A 16,346-nucleotide genomic window follows, 5' to 3' on the forward strand; every position below is an offset into this window, starting at 1 on the left:
GCACCGCAACGAAGAGTAGCACCCACTCGCTGCAACTAGACAAAGCCTGTGCACAGCAACGAAGACCCAACGCAGCCAAAAATAAATAAATAAATAAATAAATATTTAAAATGCATTATTTTGACCTGTAACTGTTTAAGGTATAAGTAAAATAAACTGAAAACATGATTTCATACACAGCTTATGATTAAACTAACAAATTTATATGACAAAACTATATGAAATCTTCCAGTAAAGTGTTTCTCAAATATACATGCTGGTAGATAGTGATTCATTGATTAAAGAAGCTATAGCTATGTGTTTCAATTTTGTAATAGAGAAATATATTGAAAACTACATGACCAATATTAAAAGAAAATTAAAATACAGAGTTGAAAATAAAATCTGTCTCATCAGCACCATCATAAAAGACAAGGAAAACTAAAGTTTTCAATTACTTGTCACCCAAAATTAATTTTTAACAGGAAATGAATTGCAAATTGAGGTAAAGAAACTATGGCGGTCCTTATCTAGATCATTAAACCCAGTTTTCTTTTCTCTTTTTCCACCTTAAGAATTTTATATTTAAGTATGCTTATAATGAGGGTTGTCCTAGCCAGATGAAATATAGATACAGATATACCAGTAGTCAGGGCCTGGGTAAGACCCAACTTCCTCATTGGATCCACTCATATCTACATGCACTCACTGATTGAAAGAGGAATAAGAAGATTCCTGGGACAATATTTTAACCTCGTCCAAAAACTGGGCTCAGAGAATTGCACATGTAAATGGTCCTCAAAATATAAGGATCCCTGAAAAAACTTAGACTGATAGGAGGTACAGACAGGTGCAAGACTTTGGAACAATGAGAATAGCCATTCCAAGTATATACAGACCCAATCCCAAAACAGCCATCCGTGGCACATGTGCACCAGGGGAAGAAAATGTCTGAGTGTTTGCCTATAGAGAGCTCACTTGATAAATGCTACAAGAGTACTTTGAGTTCTAAATAATTCAGCTGTAACCAAAAATCCATCTTTAGCATCCCAGGCCACCATATCCCTTTTTCTAAGTACTAATTTTTTAAAAGGACAGTACATTTTTGTTAAAACTTCATGAAACAACGAGGAGACATGTACAGCAATGACAAAGGATTTCTAGCTATAAACGGAGAATAGCCCATGGTGTGGTGTTGGTGCTGGGGCAGTGGGTGTCTCAAGGTGGCTTACTTCTCTGACTGCTGCAAAGAAGGGCTGATGTACAGCCATTGGGTCATGACTACAATGCAACTTCAAGAAAAAGAATGATTGATGTATTAAAACTATAGAATGCTCCTTGGCTATATTATAGGACTTTGAATTCCAAATCATTTGGGAGAAGGATTTTGCAAAGGATTTAATTTCCTATATGAGCAAATGGGAGGACAGGACCCAACACATCTTATGTACACTTGCCAAAGAAACAAAATCATTTTAGTTGTCGTATTGAAAATTTCACAATCTTGTATTTAATCCTTAAATCTCCTTTTAATATTTCAAGAATTCCAGCCTTCCTACATATGAAAACTGCTTTTGTTTGCTTGTTTTTTCTTTTATGCATTGCTCATTTCACAGCATTTTCTGATGCCTTTGTTTTTGAAAAAACTTACTTGTAAAGTTGAGTATGGTGTGTGTGTGTGCGGTGTGTGTGTGTGTGTGTGTGTGTGTATTCAATACATACGGGTCTTTCTAGCAGAATCTTCCACAAAAAGAGAAGAAATGTCTTCATCCACTCCTGCTTCATTTTTCGCGATACAAGTGTATGCTCCTGTATCTTCATAGCGCACATTGCTAATATGAACCTCACTGCCATTTGCTGAAAACAGAAGGCAAATGCAACCTGTAAACTACAGTTTCAGTTTTGGTACAGTGATTTCTGATTACACAGTCAAACAGTTCTCTTAGCTTATCCTAATTAAACTGTTTCCCTTCATACTTCCATGCTTTGGAGACATGCCAAATTATTCCAGATGCATTCAAGTGTTTCATAAATTGTGCTGTCATTCTATTACAGAGATCCCAATACTCTGTATCAAATGCACACACCATATTTTATATCCATTTCCTATTTCCTACCTTGCATAAGAAGTGTTACATATTGAAAACTATAATTCCATTTCTATATTTATTTTTAATATTCATAATCCACTTTGTCCTCAGTTTTTACAACAGTTTTAATTAATACCAATATGGTTCATTTACAGGAGAATACTTGTGAAAAGACATGTCATAAAGGAATTAAGTGAGCTACATCATGCAAGTATAATACAATGCCATTTAGCAAGCATATTCTTGAGTCTGAATTATATATCTGGAATTATTAGGTATAGGGGACATAAAGAAAATAACACATGATTTTTTTTGTAAGATTTGCAGTTGTTTGCAAGAAATATACCTAAAGTAAGCAGTATTATAATATGGAAATTGATATAGTCAGTGTATAACCAAAGGGTTAAGGGAATAATTAATCTAATTTTTAAATTTTGGTAAAATAATATTTGCAGCTAATCTCTGAATGAGTTGCATTCCCCAAAGTGGGAACCAGGGTATAATTAATCATTTACTGTATGTTGGCAATACAGGAGGTGCTTTATATATATTATTCCTTAATTGTCCCAGATAATAGCTAATTATCAAATGAGGAATCTGAGACTCATGGAATGATCTTATGCAGGTCACTCCCCTCAAAGGTAAAGGCTGGACTTCTGTTCTATCAGACCCTAAGGTTCAGTGTTTTAGTGCTCATTTGTTTAGGTTTGCATCTTTTCTTTTACTTTCTTTTCTTTTTTTCTGTAGGTCTCTGTGTGCATGTTTGTGGTGTGTTCCATGTTATCCAATCACAAGGACACCATGAACCATGTGCAATAGAAAGGGGCACGACTCTGTGACAGAGAGGAGACTGAATGATCAGAGCCGCTGTTTGGGAAAGGAAGGTAGAAAACCAAGGGGAAAAGAGCTTAAATGTCATCCCTAGGAGGATATGGAGAGGCAGTGAGTGTTTGGGAAAGGCTAATCACTGAAATCACTGGACCCTCTTTCTTGATTTACAAATATCGCTGCACTCCTCCATTCCCCCCATCCTTTGTTGAGAATCACTTCCCCAAAACAATTGGCAGGTTTTTTTTGGCAGGGCCGCTGAAAAAGGCCAGTTGGCTTTGTGGGCTACACAATTTCTGTGCCAACTTCTCACCTCTGCCATAGCAGCATGACAGAAGCCACAGACATTATTTTTTAAAATGAATGTGGCTGTTCTAAAAACAAGCAAAACAACTGCTTTATTTACAAAAATAGGCAGCTTTCCAGATTTGGTCTGTGGTCCTTCATTTGCAGACCCCTGTTCTAAAAGATGAGAAGAAAACAATGTATTTAAGCCCAGATCAGCTTCTTGTTTTATGTGAAACATGGCCCTCTCCAAAGACCACATACTTATGTTTAAATTCTCTAGAACTTTTTTGAAACTTCAATTTTTTCCTTCTTGAAATTCTCTCTTCTCAATATTCTTATATATTCTTCTAACCTATGTGTCCCACTATCTTTCCCTCCTTTCCTACATAATCTAGCATATCTAGATGTTTTCTACTCTATGACCAGAACTACCAATTTCCGGGTCCATTTATCATCCTGACACATCTGTTTTCAGAACTAGAAAACATCCCCTGCACTTAAGTTTTTGATTAAATTACTAGACTATTACATAAGCAAATTTACAAATTTTCAAATTCACAATCTCCAATTTTCAAGTAACAGGATGTTACTTGACCTTTACAGTTAGTTGCATTTCATATACTACTCCACTTTTAGTCTTTGTCTTTAGTCTTTGTTTGATGTTTCCCAGCATAATAATAACTTCTCACTCTAAGCAGGCTGTCTTGTTATTTATATCATGAAATACATAGAAGTGATTAAAAAGTAAACCTAGATCATTTCACAATATATGTGTAAAAAATCATCACCTTGTATACCTTAAGCTTACACAATTTTATATGCCAACTGAATTTCAATAAAAGCTGGAAAAGAAAGAAATTAATCCCCAAACCTCCTGTTTCCATTTACATCTTCATTTTTATTTAATTCTCAAAGGAAATTTTCTATTTCTTTCCAAGGCCAACCTCCCCTCCTTTTTTGTTTTGTATTTGTCGCTCCTTCCCCTGTTTCATTATTCATACATCTTTCTCTTTACCAATATCCTTTTAAACCAACAAATTGTCCAAGAAGTGAGAAATATCTTCATCAGTCCTAAACCTTCCCACCAGCAGCTACTACTGTTATTTTTTACTCTTTCAAAATTTGGAAATAGGTTTTTATACTTCTTCCCTCCTTTTCATTTCTAAGCCCACTGAGGACTGATTTTCTAAATGTCACAAGGACAAACTAATCACTAACCCATGAATATATTTTAATGATCTTCCTTGACCTTTCTATGCCGCCAGCACTGTTGAACTTGTTCCCATCTCTGGCTTTCTTTTCTTTCATTCTGTAATCACCTTGTTCTCCTGCCTCTTTGCTAATTATTAGTCCCTTTGGATATTTGTCTGGATTTGCCCACCAAAATATTTCTGCTTTGTTGAATTTTACTTCTCATAACCATATCATCCCATCTATTGCCATAGTTATCAGTTAGTGCCTAGACTTGGACCTCACATACAAATGCTAAATAAGCATCTGATGAATAAATGGATAATTAAATAACTATGTAATTTGGTAATATGTGATCATATACAAAACCACATGGAATTTCACACTCCTGTGCACCCAGATTTATCTCTTAGGTTCTGCTTCCTACTTACATTTTATTACTTGTCATAGTCTCTCAAAAATTAACTTACTTTCTCTTATTTTAAAAAAATGATAATAACTATTTTACAAATGTCCCAATCTTTCAAATGTTGAGTCTAGAGTGTAACCAACTCCCCAAATTTGCCTTCCTGTATATTTCTAAAACAAAAACAAAATAAGTTCATATAATATGGTTTGTTGCTATCAAATAGGTAAGAGATGACAAAATCAGAAACTAAATAGACTTTCATTCAATTTAACTTCAGTTTATCAGATCAATCCTCATCTCAGATTACAGACACCATGATGCAATCAATAGACGCAAACATGTAAATTTGTTGGACCTACTTATATTAACATAGAGATTGCTAGGATTCAGCTCTGAAAGGTCAAAAATACTTTCATATGTCATTTTTCATTTGCAAAAATAAATAAGTAAGTGATTTAAAAGATTTATTTTAAGATGTATACTGATAAAGTGTATTCACTCTCTAAGTTGAATAATAAGAGCAGTCTATTCTTACAGAAATAATTTTAAAAATGAAAATATATTCATTTCTAAAGTATGAATTGAAGTAATTTAAAAGCATGGAACAAGGAATGTAATGCCATGCAATAGATACTCCAGTAAAATGACTGTCCCTGGGCCACTCATGACAATGGAAATAAGATTTTTACATTATTTTGCTTACTAGTATAATCAACATATATGAAACTGCTTTTGCATTATTTAGGTTATTTGACATTAGAAAGATTGCCTGGTTTGCTTTTCACATACCACTCATTTGTGATTATTATAATCTGTAAAATAATTGATTAATGTCTGCACATTAGACTATTAGAACATATAGAATATTTTTATATATTAGAATGCAAGAACTTCATAACTGTAAAACTACATAAATATGGAACATATTTAGTAGCATTTTGAATTTTTTCTATCTTCATTTCATGATGCAAAACATTTTCTAAAGAATTTCTATATTACTGACAACCTCTGTAATATATATTTTAACATATGATTTAAGCATTTAAAATTGTCTCTTCAGAAATGTATTCAATGAAGAGATCCAATGATTCTGTTCAGTATATCTGCTATAGTTCAGAGGATAAGTTTTTAAAAGAAAAAAATTTAATATTTTACTTATGACAGAAATAATGACATAACTAATCATTATGACAAGACTATTATTTAAAACATTAAAAATATTAAAGGACTCTATTTCAAATATTATGTCTTAGGTACAACCATATCTTTTTTCATGTTCATGATATTCTTTTGCCACCAAGACTTATTTGCTCTTTCTCATAATAATGTAAAATGTGTTATAAGTTTTAGAATAAAATTTTTACATTGTCATTTAAGAGGAAAAATGCAAGTAAAAAGCACCTTGAAGTGTGAGTTGCTTGGACAGCTTTGATGTAATATCAATTCCATTCTTCAGCCATCCAAGCTGAGGATTTGGTATGCCCTCAGCATGGCACCTGAGACTTGCAGTTACCCCAGGTTCTCTGGCCTGACTCTCTGGATACACCCGGATTACGGGAGGGACTAAAAGAAGAAATGGAAAAGAAAGTGAATGAGTGATCTGTATTTGCCATTTGATTTTCCAAAACAAAGAAAAATTACAATATGAGAAAATTACAATTATATTATTTTAATGATGATAATTTAATGAATGATATTTCTACAGATCTTAGTTTGCAAATAATAGCATCCACTAAAATGTACCAGTGTCCCCTGGATAAAAGTTATTCTGAGACTGAACCAGGGAAAATATAAGCTGAGCCTGGGCTATCTTGACTCAATAACTAAAGAAGTCTTTAAGGAATGATAGAAACATATCAAAAAATACAAAACCAGTTTAAAAGGGCTCTCATTCACCAAATCTGAAATAATTTGAGCATTGAGATAATTATCAATTACAAAGGAGTATAAAGAATCAAACAAGACTCTATGAATTCAGTAACGTAAATAAATGAACAAATATATAAATGGGAGAGAAGAAAAAACTTTTCCTTACTATAGCATCTTTTAGAAATTAAGATAACAATTCCACTTACAGTACATCCAAAAATAAAATATTTAGGAATAAATTTCACCAAGAAGGTGAGAGACTTTTACATTGAACACTACAAAACATGTTGAAAGAACTTAAATAAAACCTAAATCAACAGAAGGACACCACGTGTTGATGGATTGAATAAGTAATTGGTGAGATAATAAGATTTGGTAAGATGACAGACAATACTGCAAAATTGATTTATAGATACAATGTAATCACTATCAAAATTCCTAACTGCATTTTTTTTGCAGAAATGGAAGAGCTAATCCTCAGAGTCATATGGAATTACAAGGGGATCCAAAGAGCCGAAACAATCCTGAAAATGAAGACTGAAACTGGAGTTCTCATATCTCCTGATTCCCAATCATATTACAAAGGTACAGTAATCAAAATAATGTGGTACTGGCAATAAGATAAAAATATACTTCTATGGAATTAGAATAAGGAGCACAGAGATAAACTCATACATCTATGGTCAATTGATTTTTGACAAGGATGCTAGGAAATAGTGTAAATACAACTGACAAAACAGGAAAAAATTGCAGATGATATCTGATCTGAGCCTGGTATCCAGAACATACAATGAACTCTTACAATTCAGCAACTAAAAGACAAATGGCCCCCTTCTGCACAGCAAAGGAAACCATCAAAGAAGTGAAAAGGCAACTTACAGAATGGGAGAAAATATCTGTAAACCACTATCTGATAAGGAGTTAATATCCAAAATATACCAAAAAGTCATACAACTTAATAGAAAAAGAATTTAAAAATGGACAAAGGACCAAAATAGACATTTTTCCAAAGATATACAATAGCTAACAGGTTCACGACAAGGTGCTCCACGTCACTGATCATCAGGGAAATGCAAATCAAAACCACAATGAGTTATCACTTTGTATCTGTTAGGATGTGTATTATCAAAAAGATTAGAGATAACAAATGCTGGTGAGGATGTGGAGAAAAAGGAACCCTTGTACACTGTTGGTAGGAATGTAAACAGGTGCAGCCACTATGGAGAACAGTATGGAGGTTCCTCAATAAATTAAAAATAGATCTATTTCCGAGTCAATAAATTTCCCCTTTCTGCTTAAGTAAGCCTTAACTAATATGGATTCCTTCTGAACTTTAGCCTCAATATTCTCACCAGGAAAACTGAGATTTGATTTATGTCTCTTCTGGAATATGCATCAGTTACTCTGGTGATAACGTCAGTACAAGTACCTTTAGAGTAAAAACTATAATATATTGATAGATGTTATGGAATGTGCTGAATGCTTTGTAGTCATGTTGATTTGAAGATGAGTCACAGAGAGGTTAATGGCATCCCCAAGTCACAAAGCTTATTAGAGTCCAGAGTTGAGGCTAAAATCAAGGGAGGTCTGACTCCTGGGCCAATGCTCTCTACATTTCAGTTTGCCCTTAACTAACCTGGCTGATTGTGGTCTGTAACAGCCACTGAATTTAGCCAATAAGAAAGAAAATCTGAAGGGTATTAAAAACAAGTATGTTCCAAATTTGACTTGTCAGGACTTCCTATGGCAAAATAATTATATATATATATAATTCATAGTATACATATGAATATACTATGAATTATATATATTGATATAATATGAATTACTTATATAATTCATATGTGTATAATTATATTCATATAATATGAATTATATATATGATTCATATTCATATATACATATATACACATACATAAATACATATACATACCTTATGATCCAGTGATCCCACTTCAGGGTATATATCCAAAGGAAACAAAATTATTATCTCAAAGAGATAGCTATATGTATGAACATCTTCCTTATGTTTATAGTAACATTATTCACAGTAGCCAAAATATGGAAACAACCTACATAAGTTTCCTTCAATTGATAAGAGTAAAGAAACTATTATATATATATATATATATATGAATATTAGTTAGCCTTAAAAAAAAAAGGAAACCTTGTCATTTGCAACAACATGGATAAACCTGGAGGGCATTATCCTAAGTGAAATAAGCCAGACAGAGCACAAATAGTACTGCAGGGTATAAAGATATGGGGAATTAAAAAAAAAAAAAAAAGGTGACCTCATAGAAGCAGAGGGTAGAAAAGTGGTTGCCAGGGGCAGGGAGGTGGAGGGAATAGGGAGAAGTTGGGAAAAAGATACAAATCGTCAGTTATAGGATGAATAAGGTCTGAGGATTTAACGAATAACATGGTGACTATAGTTTATAACACTGTAGGGTATAACTGAAACTTGCTAGGAGAATAGAACTTAAATGTTTTCACATAGGAAAAAAAAAAAAAGGCTAAAAAAACACCATACAATCCAATTCAAATGTGGGCTAAGGACTTGAATAGACATGCCTCCATAAAGAAGCCATGCAAATAGCCAATAAGCACATGAAAAGATATCAAAATTCACTAGTCATCACTGGAAAGGCAAATTAAAATCACAATGTGATACCACTCATATCCACTAGGATGCTATTAAACAACAAAACAATAGGCAGAAATTGGAACTCTTGCACATCCGTGGTAGGAATATAAAATGATGTAGCCACTGTGGAAGACATTGGTGGTTCCTCAAACTGTTACACATGGAATCATCATGTGATCAAGCAATTCCAAGCCTAGGTTTGTATACATAATTGAAACAGGTTTTCCATAACAAACATGTATCTGAATGTTTATGATAACCAAAAGGTGGAAATTACAAAAACAACTATCAACTGATAAACAGAAAAATAAAATGTGGTTTATCCTTACGATAAAATATTATTTGGTAATAAAAAGAAAGAAGTACTGATATATGCTACAATATGCTCAGATATTACCCTAAGTGAAAGAAGTGTGACACATAAGATGACATATTGTATGAGCTCATTTACATGAAACATCCAGAATGGGTAAATCCACCAGGATAAAAAGCAGATTAGTGGTTTTCAGGGGCTGGGGGGAAGGAGAAATGTGAAATGACTGCTTGATGGCTATGAGGTGTATTCTGGGGTTGATGAAAATGTTTGGGGAGTAGGCAGTGAGATGGTTGCATAACATTTTAAAGGTCCTATAAACTACAGAACTGTACACTTTAAAATTGTTCAATGTTATGTGAATTTTACCTTGATAAAAAAGAAAAGAAAGACAAAGAAAGGCCGAAGAACGTTTCTAGCTTAAAAGATACTAAACAGGAATATTAACTGAATGCAATGTGGAATCCAGAATGGATGCTGGACCAGGAAAAATTAGTTATAAAGCTATTATTGGGAAGGTTGCCAATAAGTCAATATGGACTGTAAAGTAGATAATGAGATTCTATCAATGTTATGCTTACTGATTTGATAATTGTATTTTGACTGAGTAAAAAACGTACATGCTGAATTAATTTGTGGTAACAAGAAAATTTATCTCAAATTATATATATATATATATATATACACACACACACATACATATCACTAACTTTAAAAATGGGATGGCTTGCAAGTCCTAGCCAGGGCAATCAGAGAAGAAAAAGAAATAAAAGGAATGCAAATTGGAAAAGAAGAAGTAAAACTGTCATTGTTTGTAGATGACAAGATACTATACATAGAAAATCCTAAAGTTGCCACCAGAAAACGACTAGAGTGAATCAATGAGTTTAGTAAAGTTGCAGGATACAAAAAAAAAAAAAAAAAAATACACAGAAATCACTTGCATTCTTATACACTAACAACAAAAGATCAGAAAGAGAAATTAATGAAACAATCCCATTTACCTTTGCAACAAAAAGAATAAAATACCCAGGAATAAACCTACCTAAGGAGGCAAAAGGCCTGTACACAGAAAACTATAAGATACTGATGAAAGAAATCAAAGATGACACAAACAGATGGAGAGATATACCATGTTTCTGGATTGGAAGAATTAATATTGTGAAGATGACTATACTACCCAAATCAATCTACAGATTCAACGAAATCCCTATCAAATTACCAATGTCATTTTTCACAGAACTAGAACAAAAATTTTTACAATTTGTATGGAAACACAAAAGATCCCTAAGAGCCAAAGCAAACTTGAGAAAGAAAAACGGAGCTGGAGGAATCAGGCCTCCCGACTTTAGACTATACTACAAAGCTACAGTAATCAATACAGTATGGTACTGGCACAATAACAGAAATATAGATCAGTGGAAGAGTATATAAAGCCCTGAGATTAACCTAAGCGACTATGGTCACCTAATCTATGACAAAGGAGGCCAGAATATACAATGGAGAAAAGACAGCCTCTTCAATAAGTAGTGCTGGGAAAACTGGACAGCCACATGTAAAAGAATGAAATTAGAACATTCCCTAACATCATACACAAAAATAAACTCAAAATGGATTAAAGACCTAAATGTAAGGTCAGACACTATAAAACCTTTAGAGAAAAACATAGGCAGAACACTCTTTGACATAAATGGCAGCAAGATCTTTTATGACTCACCTCCTAGAGTAATGAGAATAAAAACAAAAATAAACAAATGGGACCTAATTAAACTTAAAATCTTTTGCACAGCAAAGGAAACCATAAACAAGATGAAAAGACAACCCTCAGAATGGGAGATAATATTTGCAAATGCAGCAACGGACAAAGGATTAATCTCCGAAATATACAAATAGCTCATGGAGCTCAATATTAAAAAAACAAACAACCTAATCAAAAAATGGGTGGAAGACCTAAATAGACATTTCTCCAAAGAAGACATACAAATGGCCAACAAACACATGAAAAAATGCTCAACATCACTAATTATTAGAGAAATGCAAATCAAAACTACGATGAGGTATCACCTCACACCAGTCAGAATGGCCATCATTACAAAATTTACAAACAATAAGTGCTGGAGTGGGTGTGGACAAAAGGGAACTCTCTTGCACTGTTGGTGGGAATGTAAATTGATACAGCCACTATGGAGAACAGTATGGAGGTTCCTTAAAAAACTAAAAATAGAACTACCATGTGACCCAGCAATTCCACTACTGGGCATATACTCAGAGAAAACCATAATTCAAAAAGACACATGCACCCCAACGTTCATTGCAGCACTACTTGCAATAGCCATGACATGGAAACAACCTAAATGTCCATCAACAGAGGAATGGATAAAGAAGATGTGGTACATATATACAATGAAATATTACTCAACCATAAAAAGGAATGAAATTGGGTCATTTGTAGAGACGTGGATGGACCTAGAGAGTGTAATACAGAGTGAAGTAAGTCAGAAAGAGAAAAACAAATATCGTATATTAACGCATATATGTGGAATCTGAAAAATTGGTGTAGATGATCTTATTTACAAAGCAGAAATAGAGACACAGATGTAGAGAACAAACTTATGGATAGCAAGTGGGAAGGGGGTGGGATGAATTAGACACAACAGAAGAGAGAATCAGTAAACTAAAAGTGATGCCTGGATCAGTTGAGAACTTTCTGCTTCCAATAATGTTGGATATGTAATTCTTATCAATTCTGTTCGATTATCTTTCTGAATAGAACTTAAAATTCTGGTCACCTGTATACATTATAGTGAAACTGTAGAACAACAAAGAAAAAGAGAAAAATTGTAAAAAACAATCCCAGGAAAAAAAATGACACACAAAAGAAGGAAAGTCAGGCTAACAGCTAAATTCTTACAGAAATGCTGGAAACTAATGAAAAATTATAATCAACTTCATGCTAATAAGTAACTTTAAATAAAATGAACATATTTCTAGAAACATAAACTTCTGGCTGACCTGTACAAAAAGTATTATAAAATCTAGAAAGTCTTATTACGTTAAAAGAAATTAATACATTATTAAAATCCTTTTTTCAAAGAGAACTGTAGAATGACCCAATCTAAATAAGAAATAACACCAATCTTATGTAAACTCTTCTAGAGAATAGAAAAAGGTGTGGGGTTTCTTTGGTAGTTTTAAAATATCTAAAAAAACAAAAACAAAAAAACAAAAACAAACAAACAAACAAAAATATCTATACAAATCCATTGACACTCCTCTCTTCAAAAGCTGGAGACAAATCCTCCTCATCTTACATGTGGGTTGGATTTAATGACTCACTGTTAACGAAAGGAATATGGTCAAGTGATGGTGCATGGTATGCAATATTATAAAAGGTATTGCGGCATCTTTCTAGCTCGTTGGATCACTTGCTGTTGGAGAAGTCAGCTGTCATGTCTTAAAGATATGAGTATCTTTACAAGCCTTAGGGAAATGCTTATATGTCAGGTGACAGAGAAAGGTCCCATGCCAACAGCCAGCAAGGAACCAACAGTCATTTGAAGGGGCCATCCTGAAAGTAAATCCTCCAGCCCTCAGCAAGCTTTCAGATCACTACATTTCTGGTCAAAATGTTGACTACAACCTCAGAAAAGACTTCATGCCAGGGCCACCTAGCTAAGCTTTTCTCAATTTTTAAAAAAATCTCATTTCTCTATTTATTATCTCATCTCTTTTTATCTCAAAAGATAATAAAGGTTTGTTGTTTAAATCCACTAAGTTGTACGGTAATTTATTATGTGCTCATAGATAAATAAAATCCCCAACAGTTGAGAGCAATGTAAGCTTAATACCAAAATATGACACGGGTATTATTAAAAAGAATATTTATTGGTCAATTTCATTTATGAAAATAGATTTTTTAAGTCTCCAGAATATATTGTCAAACAAAATCCAGCAGAATATAAAAATATTAAACCATAAAATATTTGTTTTATATAGATATTGAAAAATTACTCAATATAATTTACCACATAAATTGTCTAAAGGAGAAAAACTGTGTGATCTTCTCAATAGCTGCAGAAAAGTCATTTACTTTTAGCACACAAAAATGAGCAAGTATTTTCCTTATTATGATAAAGGATTTCTTAAAATATATAGCCAACATCTGTAGATGATTGAGTAAAACAAAATGCAAAAGAATCTACAGATGAATTGTCAGAACAAGTAAATTTAGTAAGCTTGCATGATACAAGTTAATTATATTTGTAAATATCAGCAGCAAAGTATCTTAAATAATGTGATTTTGTAAAGCAACAAACATGTTACATATATATGAATATATCTAATCAATAAATGCTGTCCAAATCCCTTGCAAGAAAAGTCTAAAATATTCTTTGAAAAAATATTGTTAAGAAAAATGAAATAAGACCTAATTAATGGAGGAATAAAACACATCTGTAGCCCCTTTAGTTATCACCTCCTCTAGTTTTCATTATGTTGATTTCAGCCATCAGAAGTTCTTTGCTCATTTGTCTCCCCATTCTTCAGTCAGTTAAACCAATTTGTATAGAAATCTTCTAAATAGCGTACCTCTTACCTGAATTCTTTTATTTATTTTATTAAATAGTCATAGATAGACTACGTAATATTTGTGACAAACTGCAAAGTGATACACTGATGCAGAATGAGAAGACAAGGCTCATACTCTCAAGTATACACTGCTCGATAATGGAAACCAAGGAACAAATAACGCTAAGACAATACTTAACGTCCTGCAGTCAAGCTGATAAGGATGGGATGGCTACAGAAAGAAAGGAGGGATCAACACAGCACACCTTAGGAGAGTGTTTGAATTGGATTTTGGAGAGTTTTTAGGAGTATAACAAGAGGACAAGTGAATGTGGCTGTGAGGGAGGTATTTATAACTGAGGCACAAGGGTGAATATCATATTATTTCAATGAGTGCTTCTTGAACTTGAGTTGTGTCATGGGTAGTTAGATATATGTCATATACATTAGTTTTGAGAGTCAGTTACTCAATTTGCCACCAACAATGCTGTGAGAGAAATTCTGCATTCATTCAATAAATGTATGTGTATCGATTATCTACACTTTGTGGAAGGGTTCAGGGATTATGCAATGATTGACTATTAATTATATAATTCTCAAATGATCTTGTAACTTAGAGTTCTGAGAGTTAGATGAGAATGTGAGTACATCAGGACAAATGATTTAGACACTTTAATTCTAATATGCAAAAGCATATTGTTCTTTTCAAGAGAAGCTAATAAATTATCTCTACTATAAATACTAAATGTATTCATACTGAAAACAAGCTATTCTAGATAGGTAAATTTTCTAAATAATGGAGAGTGAACCTTTTATAACACAATATTTAAGATGTATATTTGCTTTTTATGAAACTCTCAAGTGAATTACAGACCTCATATTTGGAAACTTCTATGATAATGAAAACATTGTTTTATGTGGTGTCACTCAATGACATTTAGACTGAGACAAATAAATTTGCATTCTCACACTGCTACTCAATATTTAAAAGATATTGAGCATATGCTTAAACCTTTTTGAACCATCTTTTTCTTATATCTAAAACAGATATTGTATCATATTATAAAGGTTTGGAAAATCAAATGGAATAATAAAAGTGAAAAGATTCATATCTTGCAAATTATGTGTATAATATGTTTTATATATACATATGTAAAGAACCATAGCACATGGGAAAGTAGTCCACAGGGTGTGTGGTACAGGTTTATCACACCTATCCCCTCTTCACACTCAGACTTTGACATTTGTTATTCAGAATGACCATGAGAGCACATGTACCTTGCATTTGCCTTAGTAAGAATATGGCTTGGCAGACAAGAAAAAAGATTCTAGTTCTCAAAAGACTTTTTTGCAGGATCTATCTTAGCAAGAGACGATGGACAGAAACGTTGTGTTCACCATGTTAAAATAAAAAACAAATGGAGACCAGTCGTGAAAACTCACTGAAAAGACAAAACCACCTTAGTCATACAAGCAAAGTTTAATTTAACATATTTTGCAACACTAACTTGATTTGGATCGTTTCTTGCTTATGCCTCTGGAAGTCATAAGCAAAACCCAAATTGTTTCCCAAGGTTGATATGAGGTAACCACTAACCAATTCCTTATCATTTAAGAAAATTCTAATGTTATAACTAATCACTGTGAAGAATAAACAGTCACTGCTTTCTCACTATATAAGCTGCTTTATAACAAATACACCCTTGAGCCTCATTCCATATTTTGGTTTGAGCGCTCCTGATTTGCAAACTCTCTTTTCGGTGTGTGTATAATAAACTTTTACTTATTACTATGTTGGTGATTCATTCTGTTAGTTCTGAACTTTTGACAGCCTACACCAACCTGCTCTTTGGTTAATGTGTATACTTTGAACTACCTGATTTCTTTTGTTTTACCCATCAGAATGCCAGTCAAAGATGCAAAGTCGGTAACCAATCTGAGACTCTCCCTAGGGCCTCAAATTCAGCCCAAAGTTAATTTCACCACTCTTCTTTCTAGTGACTGGAGGAGCTATTGCACACACAAATTTTATTGACTAACCAGTAAATGTCAGAACTTAAGATCTACTGAAATTATAAAAGCAATGCAAACCAAGAGACTAGCTGAAGTCACCAGATCAAAACTATATATAAGCCTATCACTCTTCTGTCCCCTTAGTTCCCTTTA

At 33.2% G+C, this 16,346-nt stretch overlaps 1 protein-coding gene across 8 annotated transcripts in view; it reads right to left on the reverse strand.

Annotated features, from left to right (window-relative positions):
• FSTL5 (follistatin like 5) overlaps positions 1-16,346 on the reverse strand; it is a 771,595-nt gene that overhangs the window by 139,407 nt on the left and 615,842 nt on the right. For all 8 annotated transcript variants that reach the window (XM_082391660.1, XM_082391659.1, XM_082391666.1 and 5 more), the window contains 2 exons: positions 6,187-6,348; positions 1,702-1,836 (listed from right to left, as the gene is read on the reverse strand). In XM_082391660.1, the coding sequence (XP_082247786.1) occupies positions 1,702-1,836; positions 6,187-6,348 (297 nt within the window). The remainder of the gene's footprint in view (positions 1-1,701; positions 1,837-6,186; positions 6,349-16,346) is intronic.

This window comes from Balaenoptera borealis (assembly GCF_965194805.1).
Source record: "Balaenoptera borealis genome assembly, chromosome: 4".
In the NCBI taxonomy this organism is placed as follows: domain Eukaryota; kingdom Metazoa; phylum Chordata; class Mammalia; order Artiodactyla; family Balaenopteridae; genus Balaenoptera; species Balaenoptera borealis.